The 15,893-nt window shown below is 40.5% G+C and overlaps 1 protein-coding gene and 1 non-coding gene across 2 annotated transcripts; one reads left to right on the forward strand and one right to left on the reverse strand.

The window, feature by feature from the left end:
* Positions 1 to 669: 669 nt before the first annotated feature.
* LOC150029951 (uncharacterized) lies at positions 670 to 3,260 on the reverse strand. The gene is made up of 3 exons (XM_090310227.1): positions 3,012 to 3,260; positions 1,857 to 2,924; positions 670 to 1,179 (listed from the first exon to the last, which is right to left on the reverse strand). Exons 1-3 carry the CDS (start codon positions 3,258 to 3,260, stop codon positions 670 to 672), a joined length of 1,827 nt encoding a protein of 608 aa, XP_090166353.1.
* Positions 3,261 to 3,986: 726 nt separating this feature from the next.
* On the forward strand, positions 3,987 to 4,087 carry LOC120087406 (small nucleolar RNA R71). The gene has a single exon (XR_005484545.2). It is a non-coding gene; the product is annotated as a small nucleolar RNA R71 (small nucleolar RNA).
* The last annotated feature ends 11,806 nt before the right edge of the window (positions 4,088 to 15,893 follow it).

Genomic DNA, 15,893 nt, shown 5'->3' on the forward strand with positions numbered 1-15,893 from the left:
CGTACCTTCGTCGCTTATCAGGGCTCTTGGCGTTCCATAGCGTGTAAAGATATTCCTGGTAAGAAACTTAGATACAGTGGACGCATCATTCCTAGCACAGGCCATTGCTTCTACCCACTTAGATACATAATTTACTGCTAACAGGATGTACTGTTGGCCACAGGACAGGGGAAAAGGTCCCATAAAATCTATGCTCCAAACATCGAATAACTCAACTTCGAGAATATTATTCAAGGGCATCACGTCCCTTGAAGAAATATTCCCGGTGCATTGGCAGGGGTCACATTTTCGAACAAACTCCCTAGCGTTTTTAAAGATGGTGGGCCAAAAGAATCAGTTTTGAAGAACTTTTGCTGCGGTTCTTTGCCCACTGAAATGCCCTCCGTAAGGAGATTTATGACACTCAGCTAAAATGTGTTGTGTCTCCTCCTCCGGAACACATCGACGCGGTATGGAGTTAGGACCTTGTTTATATAGAAATGGTTCATCCCAAAAATAAAACTTGCTGTCATGAATTAACCGTTTCTTCTGCTGAGAGTTGAAGTTCCTAGGGAATTGATTGGTGGTTAAATAATTGACTATGTCCGCATACCAAGGTTCCCTACCTTCAACTCTAAACAGGCTTTCATCAGGAAATGCGTCCTTGATTTCACTTTCTTGGGCTTGCATTTATTGATTCTCTAGCCTAGACAGGTGGTCAGCCACCTGATTTTCTATTCCCTTTCTGTCCTGGATATCAATGTCAAACTCCTGCAGTAGCAGTACCCATCTTATCAATCTTGGTTTTTCGTCCTTTTTAATCATCAGGAATTTAATGGCTGAGTGGTCGGTGTATATGGTGGCTGACGCAATAACTAAGTAAGATCGAAATTTTTCAGTTCTAAACACTACAGTCAACATCTCTTTTTCAGTAGTGGTATTTTGTTCCTGAGAGTCATTTGGTGTTTTGGATGCGTAAGAGATGGGATGTATCAAGTTACCCTTCTTCTGCCCTAACATAGTACCCACTGCCACATCACTCGCGTCGCACATAAGAATAAAGCGCTGCGTCCAGTCTGGTGCTATCAGTATTAGGGCTGTCGTCAACACATACTTCAAAGTCTCAAACGCGTCAGTGCAGTCTTCGTTAAAGTCATAGGGTCGGTTCACCTTTAGTAGTGCGCTCAGAGGTCGCGCAATCTGAGAGAATCCTTTAACAAACCTTCTATAGAAGCCAGCATGCCTAGAAAACTTCGTAAAGTTTTAACATTTGCTGGTGGTGGAAGTTTTGCTATGACATAAATTTTTGCTTCATCTACTTCCAAGCCAGCCTTAGATACTTTGTGACCCAAGACAACTCCTTTAGTCATCACGAAGTGACATTTCTCCCAATTCAGCACTAAGTTTGTCTCCTCGCATCGAGCGAGGACGACCTTCAAATTATCTAGACATGACTGGAATGAGTCTCCAAAGACTGAAAACGTCCATGAAGACTTCAACGGTCTTTTCTAGGAAGTCAGAGAAGATGGCCATCATACATCGTTGAAATGTCCCCGGTGCGTTACACAACCCAAAGAACATGTGTCTGAATGCAAATGTTCCAAAGGGACAAGTAAACGTGGTTTTCTCCTGATCTTCTAGATCTACCAGAATTTGGTTGTAACCAGAATAACCATCAAGAAAGCAATAAAATTCTTTACCTGTAAGTCTGTCAAGTATTTGATCAATGAAAGGAAGGGGGAAGTGGTCTTTCTTAGTTATTGTGTTGAGCTTCCGGTAATCCAGCCCGTGACAGTTCTCGAGGGTATGAGTTCATTATTACTGTTGACTATCACGGTCGTTCCCTCTTTCTTGGGAACGCATTGGACTAGACTTACCCAACTGCTGTCGGATATCGGATAAATAACTCCCGCGTCCAGCAATTTTAAAATCTCTTTCTTGACCACTTCTTTCATTATGAAGTTCAGCCTTCTTTGAGGCTCGATTGACCCCGACTTCCCTTCTTCCAGCCTAATCTTGTGCATGCAATAAGATGGACTTATCCCACAGATATCCGCAAGCGTCCAACCTATTGCACGCTTTTGTTTCTTCAGCATCTGTAAGAGAGATTTCTCATTAGGCTTTATAAAATTTACAGAAATGATCACAGGTAAAGTGTTGTTGGTTCCGAGGAATGCATATTTCAAGTGTCCAGGTAACTGTTTCAACTTGAGTTCTGGTGGTTCTTCAAGTGATGGACGCGTTGGTTTTGTCCGCCGCTCTCTCAGACTTGGCGGCTCTGATTCCTTCAGGGTCTCCTCCAACACGAGGACCTCACATACATAAGTCTCTTCTTCAGGCAACTCAATACTGTTTAGTTGACAATCTTCACTGTCTGGGAACTTTAATGCGTTGACCACATTAAACTTCACCTCTTCATTGTCCATGCGCATAGTTAATTCACCTTTATGCACGTCAATTAAAACTTTCCCAGTAGCTAAGAAGGGACGTCTAAGGATAATTCGTACCTCCCTATCTGCTTCATAGTCTAAGATAATAAAGTCTGCTGGGAATATGAGATTGTCAACCTTCACCAAAACGTCTTCAATCTTCCCTTCTGGGTACTTAATTGTCCTGCTAGCGAGCTGAAAGGTGACAGAAGTAGGTTGTGCTTCGCCAATCCCCAAATTCTTAAAAATTGAAAGTGGCATGAGATTTATGCTAGCTCCTAGATCGCACAACGCATGACTCACATCTAATCCTTCTATCGAACAAGGAACTGTGAAGCTCCTGGGGTCCTTCTGCTTCTTTGGTATATTGTTGGTTACTAATGCATTACATTCCTGCGTTAGGGCTATCACTTCTTTCTCACTGACTCTTCTCTTTTTCGTCAAAATGTCCTTAAAAAACTTTACATATGTTGGCATCTGCTCCAAAGCCTCTATAAATGGAATATTGATGTGCAGCTGCTTTAGGGGCTCAAGAAAGTGCTTGAATTAATGTTCATCATTCTTCTTCATCAGACGCCTAGAGAATGGTGCATTCAGCGGCACCTCAGGCTTTCCCGTGTTAGACGTGCTGGTTTCCGAATGGCTAGGAGTCTCGGCCGTTCTTTCTTCCCGATCCATTGAATGTGTAATGCGTTCTGTCGAAGGACTGCTGTTTCTTGGATTCCCTCTTCTTTCTTTAAGAGCTCTTCCACTCCGCAACATCACCGCGTGACATTGGTCCTTCCCATTATTGTTTCTAGGTGTTTCGGTATTGCTAGGTAGAACTCCGGCTGCCTGTTTTTCAACCCGCATGCTATCTGCCCTACCTGGATCTCTAGGTTTCTGATTGATGACGCCTGGCTCTTCAGCAACACGTTGTTCTGGGCTATGTACTCCTTCAATAGGTTCTCAAGTGGAGATCCTAAGCTCGATGCCTGTCCTTCTCTATTGAAGGGCTGTTGATGCTGCTGGTGCGTTTGTTGAAATGCAGGCGGCGATTCATTCCTTTGCTGATGGTTTTCCCCTGGGTGGTACTCCTACTGATTTCCTCCTGTCCAAGAAAAATTCTGATGGTTTCTCTATCCAGGGTTATATGTATTAGAGAATGGGTTGTTTTTTATGAAGCATACTGACTGAGGGTTTTGTGAACACTCAGCATATGAGTGAAGATCTCTGCAACCCACACAGCTAACCATGGGCTGCCCAAACGCCTCTACTTGATTCACCTTCTGCTGGTTTGATGTGTTACCCAGCGTTATGTTCTGCATAAGGTTGGTCATCGTAGCCACTTGAGCAGAAAGTGTGGCTATTGTGTTGGCATCAACAAAATTAACGTTCTGAGATCTCCTTCTCCTGTCATTTCTTCCATCATATGTATCATCCACCCATTCCATATTGTGTTTAGCAATGTGGTCTAGTATTTCTTTAGCCTCAGTATAGGATTTGTCCATAAGTCCACCAGCCGCTGTTGCATCTGCTGCCATCTGTGATGCTCTATTCAGTCCTCCATAAAACGTCTCCGTTTGAATAGTCAGTGGTGATCCATGGTTCGGGCAATTCTTGATCAAGCCCTTAAAACGCTCCCATGCGGTGCTTAAGGTCTCAGTATCTTCTTGTTCAAAGTTCATAATTTCTCGACTCCTCCTCGCGTTGGTGGTAGGTGGGAAGTATTTTTTGCATAAATTTTTTCACCAACTTCTCCCAGGTGGTGATTTCACCATGCTCCAGTGAACTCACCCATTTTTTTGCGACATCACGCAAAGAATAGGGGAATAAGGATAGCCTGATCGCCTCTGGGTGATTCCAGGAATCATAAATGAATTACAGGTTTCCAGGAAACGCTTCATATGGGCATGAGGATCTTCACCACGACCACCCCCAAATTGTCTAGCAGTCTGGAGCATTTGGAGCATAACAGATTTCATTTCGAACCTGGTTCCATCTGGCGCTGGGTATATGATTCCTAGAGAGAAATCATACAGTACAGGGGACGCGTATTCCCTCATAGGACGCGTGCTGCTATTCGCCATCAGGATCGGATTCTATGCAGCATGAGCTAGTTACTGATTTGGTTGTTCTTCCGCCATTGCTCGTTGCCTGTTCTGTTGTCTGAGTAATTGCTGCCTCAACCTTCGACGATGGTTGGATTGGTTCCTACGCTGGAAGGTCCTTTCAATCTCAGGGTCGTATCTGAATTTAGGAGTGCTCTCCTTGTTCATAAATGTTCACAAGCTTAGGCATAGCTTGTAATACTCCATTGACTGAAGTGTTCCTACAACAGATACAAACGAAATTTCTGGTTAGTTCTTGTTTCTGAATCCCCGGCAACGGCACCAAAAACTTGTTCGTTGCTATCGTAAGATGTTCTAGGAGTGTATTTGTATAAAATAAATTGGAGAAATAAGTTCTAAGTATAAGTGATGCGTTTATGCTTTGATGCGTTTAAATAATTGTAGCACGTTGGGGCATTAGTAATATGCACAGAACGCACATAACTCCTTCTAATGACGTTCAAGTTTTCCTAAACCAGACCCAAGTATAAATCTAATTTAAGTTCCTGGTAAGTCCAGGGTTGATCTCAGGGATTCAGTTAACCAAACGGAGATCTTGCGTCGTATCTATTGTAGGGGTCTTCCTAAATGAATATGAGAAATGTATTATTTACACTAACTTGTTGTGCCTGTGCAAAAAGATACAAAAGAGTTGAGTGATGAATGATGGATCATGTGAAAATGGAATTTAAGGTAGGTGGACGCGTCGGTCTAAGATGAATGTACACAACTAAGATGTGATGTGGATGAGATGGAATGATTTGCTTATCTTTTTTTTTTTTATGCATTAGACCTTATTTAACACTTCTCAATGTGAATAACATACAAAGCCTATCTCTAGGAAGCATGCGTCTAACACAGAATGCAGGAAAGACCAGTAAGTCTATCTCTAGCTGTACTAGGCGTTCTACTTGATGCAGCTTAGTTATTCTTTCGAACAATCAAAGTTAAAGATGCTTTTACCAAGTTGTCAAGTTGGCTCGAGCGTTAGAATGAAGTTGTGCATAAAGTATTAATGCGTTCAACATAAACAAGAGATGAACAATAGTAAGTATGATGGATCAAACATATGAATTTTATAAAGAAACAAAGAGTCTTTACAAAAACAATATTCAATCTAATGGAGTGAAAGCGATAAATAAGAATGAAACTGAGTCAAGCCAAAGAATACAATCACTTGTAGTTCTTTGGCTCAATCTCGTTGTGTACAATCAATTGTATAGGCAGTGGATGGAGTATCTTTCTCAAGAGTGGTGTCCTCCACTCCCCGACCGACGGTGTTGGTGGTTCTCAACCCTTTTGGTCGTCTCAACACCATGGCACAGCTTCTACAGAACTAAGATTATAACTACAATTTACAGAGAGTAAGGATCTTGATGATTTCCGAACTTCTTAACTTTGTAGGGACTCCATCTATTTATAGGCATTGGTCACGTCCACTTTGTGAATAGGCAACATTAAAGTCCATGCCCTGGTCAGCATTAAAGTCCATGTCCTTGTTAGCCGCCTGACTCTCGGAAGCTTTTCAGACGCCACCTGCTACTTGGAAGCTTTTCAAACGCCACCTGCTACAGGTGCTCATACTTGCAAGTGGTGATGTGACACAATCAACCTGAAGCAATGAATCTTCTCTGCGTTGAACTCCCTCCGACGCATGGCCCATGTGTTAGAGCTTTTCCTGCGGCACTTGTCTAATGCGTTAATGTTAATCCTTGCGTTGAAATCCTGTAATACAGTATGTTAGTGCCGCGATATTTAGTAATAAAACTTCTTTGGCATGAGTTTGCTGATGTTTGAATAAATCCATGCGTTTCTACTAAAAATGAGGAGAGTTATCATTAAAAACCTTAGTTGTTCTAACTTAAGAGCAAAAATAACTTGTATTTCTATAAGTTATCAATGCCCAATCGTTTAGATAAAACTAAATGATCGTCTAGCAAAAGCTATGCGATCGTTTAGCTCATCGTTTAGCTCTGTCTATCACCTACAGACTCTACACGATTGTTTACCTTGGGTCAGCGATCGTCTAGCAAGACTATGCGGTCGTTTAGTAAATACTGTGCGATCGTTTAGCTCACCGCTGCACGATTGTTTAACTCACCCAATCGTCGTTTTGTAAATCCATATTTACTTGACGACTACGTGAGTTTCTTTTGCGTCGAGAGAAAAAACTCAAACTTTTGAGCGTTGGTAAAACTCATCTCTCAAAATAGGAAAACCATTTTTCCTTTTAAACTCACGGTTACCATGAATCCAATAACTACCCACTAGTTTGGTTATTTAAAAAATAATAATTAATTATCCAATAATTAATATTATTATAAATATAAATGATAACCAACTTATCATACTATATTTATAACCTATAGTTTTAATATTTCATCTCATGAAACATATAAACCATAATTCTTTTTCTATTCCATGGTATCTAATGTAAATCTTATTTACATCAATCCTCCACTAGATGTATCTCATAAATCAAACCGATTATATCACATATAAACAAAATACCTCTTGTCAATTTGAACTTTTCAAATCATCACCAAGAACTGATCCTCAACTAAATCCATTAAGCTACCAAAGGGACCTCATGGACCTATAGCTCAAAGCTCTAACAGTACGTAAATAACTGATTAAACTTTTTAGTCATGGGATCCACCATCCGTTAACTGCCAGACACTTCACTAAAGACCAAAATCTGAACTCTTCTTACTACAGATATATTATGTGTCCATCTTAACCAATCAGCAATGCGACAACCCTTCACAGATCGTTCATAAGTAAAGCTGGCCAATAACCGTTATGCCCCTGTAGTTACATTTGTCTCCTTAAGTACCACTGATCCCTTTAATAAACATAAGTCATAGTTCTACTATGTCTCAGTCTTCTATTTGAAAGAGAAGTTGTGGCCACTATGTTCAAGCCCCATAATCAGCCCTTAATGAAGCAATCTCTCTACTTATTCCTGCTTTGGGAAAGAAGTGAATTCCATCTTGTGGATTGAGTTCCCAACTCCCAGATCAGACAAGTCCCCAAAAAGGTAGGCATGTTGAGTTGGCAATCTGGCCACTCTCACACATACTGATCAAAGGCTGCCCTCAAAGGTAGAAATTCCCAAAACACTTAGGATTGAGGTCGTGTCACCTATAGTCGTTTACCTGTGGCCACTATGTTCAAGCCCTGGAATCAGCCCTTAAGGGAGAAATCTCTCTACTTATCCCTACTTCGAGAAAGGAGTGAATTTCATCTTATGGATTGAGTTCCCATCTCACAGATCCGACAAGTCCCTAAAAAGGTAGGCATGCTGAGTTGGCAATCTGGCCACTCTCACCTATACTAATCAAAGGACCGCCCTGAAAGGCAAGAGTTCCCAAAACACTCAGGATTGAGTTCGTGTCACCTATGGTCGTTTAGGTGAGATGTAAGTCTCTAGTATCAACGGCGTTATATACAAAGTCTAGTCATCTCGTGGTCCAGGTCTTATACAAATTCTTTGTATAGGACACCCCCGCTCGCACGTCTCCACATGAATGGTCAGGATCAACTATCTATAGTAGTTTACAACACTTACAAACCTCTACAAAGCGGGTTGTATTTGTAATGTAACCAGGATCAGGTATCCCACCTTAATCCTTATACTACAGACCTATTTAGGTTATCACTTAAGGCATGATCCACTTGTATATCACATATACATGTTTAATTTCACATAAGATAACCAAGGACCTTTGTTTATTGGATATGAGTAAATGCCAGAATTAAATAATACTTATTTTGTTTATTAAACAATGTGATCTTTACAAAACAATGAGACTCCGGGAAAATTAGGACACCAATCCCAACAATCTCCCACTTGTCCTAATGACTCGGGAGACTAATGTACAATACAATATAAAAATGTACAATATACAATAAACTAAGGCATACCCCGGTATCATCTCCCACTTGCCCTAGACAAGATGCCGCATGTCTCGCAGACCCAGACTTTCTAGGTGATGTCGAACACTTTAGCTGAGAGGGTCTTTGTAAAGGGATCAGCAACATTGTATCTTGTAAGGATCAGATCCTTATCTCCATATACAAGCATGTAAACCCTCATTCTCCGAAGATACTTGAGGATCGTCTTGACCATCGTCCAATGATTAAATCCTGGATTGGACTGATACCGACTGAAAATCCCTACTGCATAGCAAATGTCGGGTCTAGTACACAACATTGCATACATTAAGCTTCCTACAACAGAAGCAGAGGGAATTCGTTTCATCTCCTCAACTTCTTGAGGTGTTTTAGGACATTGATCCTTAGACATAATGATTCCATGCCTGAAGGGTAACAAACCCCTCTTGGAATCCTGCTTCCTATACCTAATCAAAATTTGATCAATGTACGATGCCCGAGATAGGGCTAACCGTTTGTTCTTGCGATCCCGAATAATCCGAATCTCGAGAACATACTGTGCCTCACCCAAATCTTTCATTTGGAACTGGGAAGCTTGCCGGTTCTTAATGTCAGTCGATACCCTACATCATTCCCAATGAGTAGGATATCATCCACAAACAGTACCAGGAAAGCTACTGAGCTGTTGATGATCTTCTTGTAAACACAAGGCTCATCAACGATCTGGTCAAAGCCAAATGACTTGACAACAGTGTCAAATCTGATGTTCCAAGATCGAGATGCTTGTTTTAGCCCATAAATGGACCTATTAAGCTTGCAAACTCTTTGCTCTTGATCTGGAACTATGAACCCTTCTGGAGTCATATAGATGGTCTCCTCAAAATTACCATTAAGAAAGGCAGTCTTGACGTCCATTTGCCATATTTCATAATCATAAAACATGGCTATGGATAGAAGAACCCATATAGACTTCAGCATGACAATAAGTGAGAAAGTTTCCTCATAGTCAACTCCCTCAACCTGGGTATAACCCTTTGCCACGAGTCTAGCCTTAAAGGTTTGCACCTTTCCATCTACATCTCTCTTTCGTTTAAAGATCCACTTACACCCAATAAGTCTTACCCCATCAAGTGGATCAACAAGCTCCCATATGTTATTGAAGTACATTGACTCCATTTCTTAGTTCATGGCTTTAACCCATTCATCTTTGTCAACATCCTCCATTGCTTTCTTAAAAGACAATGGATCCTCGATCCCATCATTCGTAATGACATTTTGGGCTTCAGTCAAACCCATGTAATGATCCGGTGGATTCATAACCCTCCCACTACGTCGAGGTAGTTTCAACTTTTGAGCTGGTTGACTAGACGTTCCAACCTCAACAACTCTTGTTGATCTGTCGACCTATTCAACAACTCTTGTTGAACCCTCAGTAGTCTCAGTCTCACTTGAGATCTCACGTAAAACGAGTTTACTTCATGGCTTATGATCCCTCATGTGATCTTCTTCCAAGAAGATAGCATTTGTAGAAACAAACACTTTGTTCTCACTCGGATCATATAAGTATCCACCTTTCATTTCCTTGGGGTAGCCTACAAAGAGGCAAACCTTTGAACGCGGTTCCAACTTCTTTGGGTTAGTCGCTAGCACATGTGCCAGATAACCCCAAATCCTGAAGTGGCGTAAACTACCTTTACAACCTCTTCATAACTCAAAAGGTGTTTCAGAAACACTTTTCGAGGGAACATTGTTCTGGATATAACATGTAGTATGCACTGCATAACCCCAAAACGAATCTGGAAGATGAGCATAATTCATCATAGACTGAACCATGTCCAACAAGGTTCTATTTCTCCTTTCTGATACACCATTCTGCTGATGTGTACCAGGGGCCGAGAGTTGGGATGCAATCCCATGTTCTATCATATAGTTCTGGAATTGGAGATCCATATACTCTCCACCATGATCAGATCGTAGTGTTTTTATCTTCTTACCTAACAAGTTTTCAACTTCATCCTTATACTCCTTGAACTTGTCAAGGGCTTCAGACTTACGTTGCATCAGGAAGAGATACCCAAACCTTGAATAATCATCTATGAAAGAGATGAAATATTCATACAAACCTCGAGCTCTTACATTCATCGGACCACAGAGGTCTGAATGTACAAGCTCTAAGACTTTCTTGGCTCTGTAACCTTTTCCAGTAAAAGGTCGTTTGGTCATCTTGCCTTCGAAGCATGATTCACATACCGGCAAGGAGTTTTCTTCTAAACTCTTTAGAAGTCCACTTTACATCAACTTCTCAATCCTATTGAGGTTGATGTGACCTAACCTAAGATGCCAAAAATGGGTGTTTTCCTTTGGAGAAACCTTTGGTATTTTAGCAGTTGTTGCCGTACTGAACATTTCAGTGTTAAACAAGGCTTTTATGACTAACGGTCTTAGTACATATAAGTTATTTTCCATTGAACCAGAACCATTCTCCATTCCATTCTTGAAAATAAACACTTTATTCTCAGAAAAGGAGACAGTGTAGCCTTGTTCAATGAGACAAGAACCGAGATTAAGTTCCTCTTAATATGAAGAACTACAAAAACATTATCCAGTAACAGATGACATTTCTTGTCAACAAATAACTTCAGCCTGCCTACAGCAACAGCTGAAACAACCTCACCAGTACCGACTCGAAGAGTCATCTCTCCCTGTGATAACATTTGCCAGGAACTGAATCCTTGGTAAAAGGAACTAACATGATAGGTAGCACCTGAGTCGAGGATCCAGGCAGAATCATCATTCTCTACCAAACATGTCTACAAGACCAATAAATCACATTTACTATCTCGTCTCCTCTTTTGGAGAGTAGTGGGATGAAGGTTGTTTGCCACGAAATTTGTTTCACACGATTCTTTCCACTGTAAATAATCGGTCATTTTTAAAAGCTTTAAACGGAAATACTAACGAGTGCTGAAAAGAAAAACACATTGACCTACATTAGATTTAAGAAAATACCCATTGTATAACAAAACAACATCCAATAAGGTTTTAGCAAAACTAACATAAACCCCGTGTGACATTTAGTTTTGCAATGACACTTCAAAGGTTTAGGACAAAAGCCGTCGAAGGGAGGTCAGTTATCCCTCCTCTGAATTGAGAAGTTCTCAACCAGTCATTAATACCATAACAACTCTTGTTCCTATAACAACAAGCCATCATTAATTTGGCCAAGAGATCATTAACTTACTTAACAATCTCCCGTAAGTGTGACCCGCCTTTTTAAGCCCTAGAAGTTCGTCTCAAAAGGCCAATCCGAAGGAAAAAAATCCGATTGGGGAAAAACCTAAAGCGACCCTATCCATTTCTAGAGTTCACCTTGATATTGACCAACTGCATAAAACCTATCTGAAGGGAGACGCTCCGAAGGCGACACGAGGGCGTACAGAATGATCTCACAGTGTGAACCAATGACAGAGACCATAGGACGTGTTGACACACACCCTTCACCCACTTATTATAAATACTCTCTCTGTCTACCTTGATATTGACTCATGCAAACACCATCCGAAAGGGGATGCATCCTGGGCATCTCAAAGCCAAGCATGAATCTCATGGTGTGAACATACAGGAAGAAACGTGAGTGGAATCATAGACATATCTGATACGCCTCTTCCTCCCATTGAGTAGTTTATAACCTAGGGTTTAGCTTACTTAGAAAAAATACGGCTAAGGATTTTAACTAAGTGACTTTTAGGTTTTCCCAAGAGTAATTTTTACCTTGGATAGTGAAACAACTTTTGATCATTTTCCATTAAATACTTTAACGAAGTCTTTGACCAAACCATCGCATGCTTGTTGAAAATCTATCTAATTCACCTTTCCAGGTAGGTTCCCAGGTAGGGGTGTTACGTTTCCGTCAACTTAAGAACCCCAACTTAGCCAGAACCCGCCTTAGACAAAAGGTCCCTTATAGATAGGTTTATAACCAATTTAATCCTATTAACCGATTTTAAAAGATTAATCTAGGTTACTAAACTCTTTAGAACCACTTGAACTTAGGTCTATCTCAATCCAATTTTAAAACCCTTTTAAAAAACTTGAGTTCACCCTAAGTTCACATGCAACTCTGAATTATCAATTTTAGGTCTAATTTCCTTTATAACACTTATAAACGGAAACAACCACAATGATAAGCTAACACATGCAAGGCATTCATAACGATTATAAACAGCCTAAGTGTCATGCTCAATGCATTGTCCATTCATTGCTACTTCTTTTATATAACACTTATACAAAACCGCAATGAAACAAGCAAAACATGCTTCCATTCACCCTTAGACTATAACATTTATAATAAAAGGATGATGCATGATAATGCTCAATGCATGCAAAATATAACTCTTATATTTCATGATGCATGCACATGCTTTCAAGTAATTTCGTCATGCAATATTATAACATTTATAATACATGATGCATGAATAATTGCACAACCTAAGGTGGGTTTTTAACTATATGACAAACACTTTGACATATAAGCACCATACATCACATGTATAAGCAATAAAAGTTGATGAATCGGGTGAAATTGCCTTAAAAACAAAAGGAAAGCTAACTATTACAAAGACATGGAGTCTTCGGTTCAAACAGGCAAACCGGGTCTTGAACCGCTCGACAAAGCATCACTTCTCCTACCATCGTGTACTAAGCACCCCGCAATCATCTACACGATAAAAACAACACTTCGTTCTATCGCTTACCAGCATTCCCAGAGCTAAACGATCGTTTAGCATTTACTTTATGATCGTCTAGAAAAAAATCCAAGCGATCATTTAGCATTACTACACGATTGTGTACCTTTACTAAGCGATAAAGCCTGAAGTACACGATCGCTTAGCGCGCTCCGCAAAACGCCCGCCTTCCGCGATTGTCTAAGCGACTACGATGCCGCGAAGCACCATCGCCTAAGCGATCGCTTAGCTAGTGCCTCCGTATCGCATACGCACGATCATATAGATAGTAACTAAGCGATGAAGCTTGCTAACTACACGATCGTCTAGCGTGCGCCTTCTACTAAACGATGAGCATCGCATGCTCCCACTACGATCATCTACCTTCAGCGTCTACGCGATCGCGCAACCAATGCTACGCGATATGTAGACGATTTACGCCATCGCTTAGTATTAGCTAAACAATCGTTTAGAAAATACTATATGATCGTTTAGAAAAATCAAAACGATCGTTTAGTTGTTACTACATGATCATGTACCTTTAACTAAGCGATGAAGCTTGCTAACTACACGATCGTCTAGCGCGCGCCTTCTACTAAACGACGAGCATCGCATGCTTCCACAAACAGACTCGATTACATTGTTAATATCGCCCAAAAACACAGAGGCCCTTACAATTAACACTTTGTAATACCGAAAGCTTTACCAAAAAGGAAATTTAAACTCGAAACGTTCATCATATTCATCCACAAATGCAGAAAATAGTTAACCACAAATGCAGAAACCCACCGCGACTAAAAAATGCGTTCAATTCATATCTGTAATTTGGAATATCAGAGAACCTGGCTCTGATACCAATTGAAGCAAATCGGATCTGAGATTTTCATAAGCAGTGGAACAAGATTATTCCAAATCACAATCATAAATGAACAATACATTTACAGTCGACTTTAAACAAACGGTTATACAATTCATACAGAAATCACAGTATGAAAACTCAAATGCACAAAGGGCAAACTGTACAAACATATGCAAATGCGTCTCTATGCTCTGATGCACATGACCGCTCGAACAACAGCAACCTCGAACACTTGATCTACACGACCGCAACACCACACGAACACTTCACGAAGACTTTGCACTCGTCCTCAATGAACGCCTCGGCCACGAACTCTTCCGCAACATGAACGGCCTCCACAACACCACGATCAGTCTTCAGAAAACCTTAACAGTGTCGAGTTGAGTTTGACACCACCAACAAGGCTACCTCGGTATTCTCGGTGTGAGAATCCAAAGGGTGGGCTCTGTTCGAACTTGATATGAGGTAGACGAAAGAGGAAACATCGATCGCATACACGACTGGGCAAGTGGGAGATGTCAGAGACCTATCGCATAGGTCGATGCCTAATCGTTTAGATAAAACTAAGTGATCGTCTAGCAAAAGCTATGCGATGGTTTAGCTCATCGTTTAGCTCGATCTGTCGCCTACAGACTGTACACGATCATTTACCTTGGGTCAGCGATCGTTTAGCAAAACTATGCGATCGTTTAGTAAATATTGCACGATCGTTTAGCTCGCCACTGCACGATCATTTAGCTCGCCCAGTCGTCAGTAAATCCGTATTTTCTTGACGACTACGTGAGTTTTTTTTACGTCGAGAGAAAAAAAACTCAAACTTTTTAGCGTTGGTAAAACTCATCTCTCAAAATGGGAAAACCATTTTCCTTTTAAACTCATGTTTACCATGAATCCAATAACTACCCATTAGTTTGGTTATTTAAAGAAAAAATAATTAATTATCCAATAATTAATATTATTATAAATATAAATGATAACCAATTTATCATACTATATTTATAACCTATAGTTTTATATTTCATCTCATGAAACATATAAACCATAGTTCTTTTTCTATTCCATGGTATTTAATGTAAATCTTATTTATATCAATCCTCCACTAAATGTATCTTATACATCAAACCGATTATATCACATATAATCAAAATACCTCTCGTCAATTTGAACTTTTCAAATCAACACCAAGAACTGATCCTCAACTAAATCCATTGAGCTACCAAGAGGACCTCATGGACCTGTAGCTCGAAGCTCCAACGGTACGTAAATAACTGACTAAACTCTTTAGTCACAGGATCCACCATCCGTTAACTGTCAGACACTCTACTAAAGACCGACAGCTGAACTCTTCTTACCACAGATATATTATGTGTCCGTCTTAACAAATCAACAGTGCAACAACCCTTCATTGATTGCTTGTAAGTACAGCTGGACCAATAATCATTATGCTCCTGTAGTTACATCTGTCTCTTTAAGTACCACTAATCCCTCTAATAAACATAAGTCATAGTCCTACTATGACTGAGTCCTCTCTTCCAAAGAGAAGCTGTGGCCACTATGCTTAAGCCCCAAAATCAGCCCTTAAGAGAGCAATCTCTCTACTTATCCCTGCTTCGGGAAAGAAGTGAATTTCATCTTGTGGATTGAGTTCCCAGCTCCCAGATCAGACAAGTCCCCAAAAAGATAGGCATGTTGAGTTGGCAATCTGGCCACTCTCACCCATACTAATCAAAAGACCGCCATCAAAAGAAGGAGTTCTCAAAACACTCAGGATTGAGGTCGTGTCACCTATGGTCGTTTGGGTGAGATATAAGTCTCTAGTATCAACGGCGTTATATATAGAGTCTAGTTATCTCATGGTTCAGGTCTTATACAAACTCTTTGTATATGATACCCCGCTTGCACGTCTCCACATGAA

This window comes from Benincasa hispida, unplaced genomic scaffold, assembly GCF_027475165.1.
Source record: "Benincasa hispida cultivar pf3 unplaced genomic scaffold, pf3_genome.v1.1 HicScf774, whole genome shotgun sequence".
Taxonomy (NCBI): Eukaryota; Viridiplantae; Streptophyta; class Magnoliopsida; order Cucurbitales; family Cucurbitaceae; genus Benincasa; species Benincasa hispida.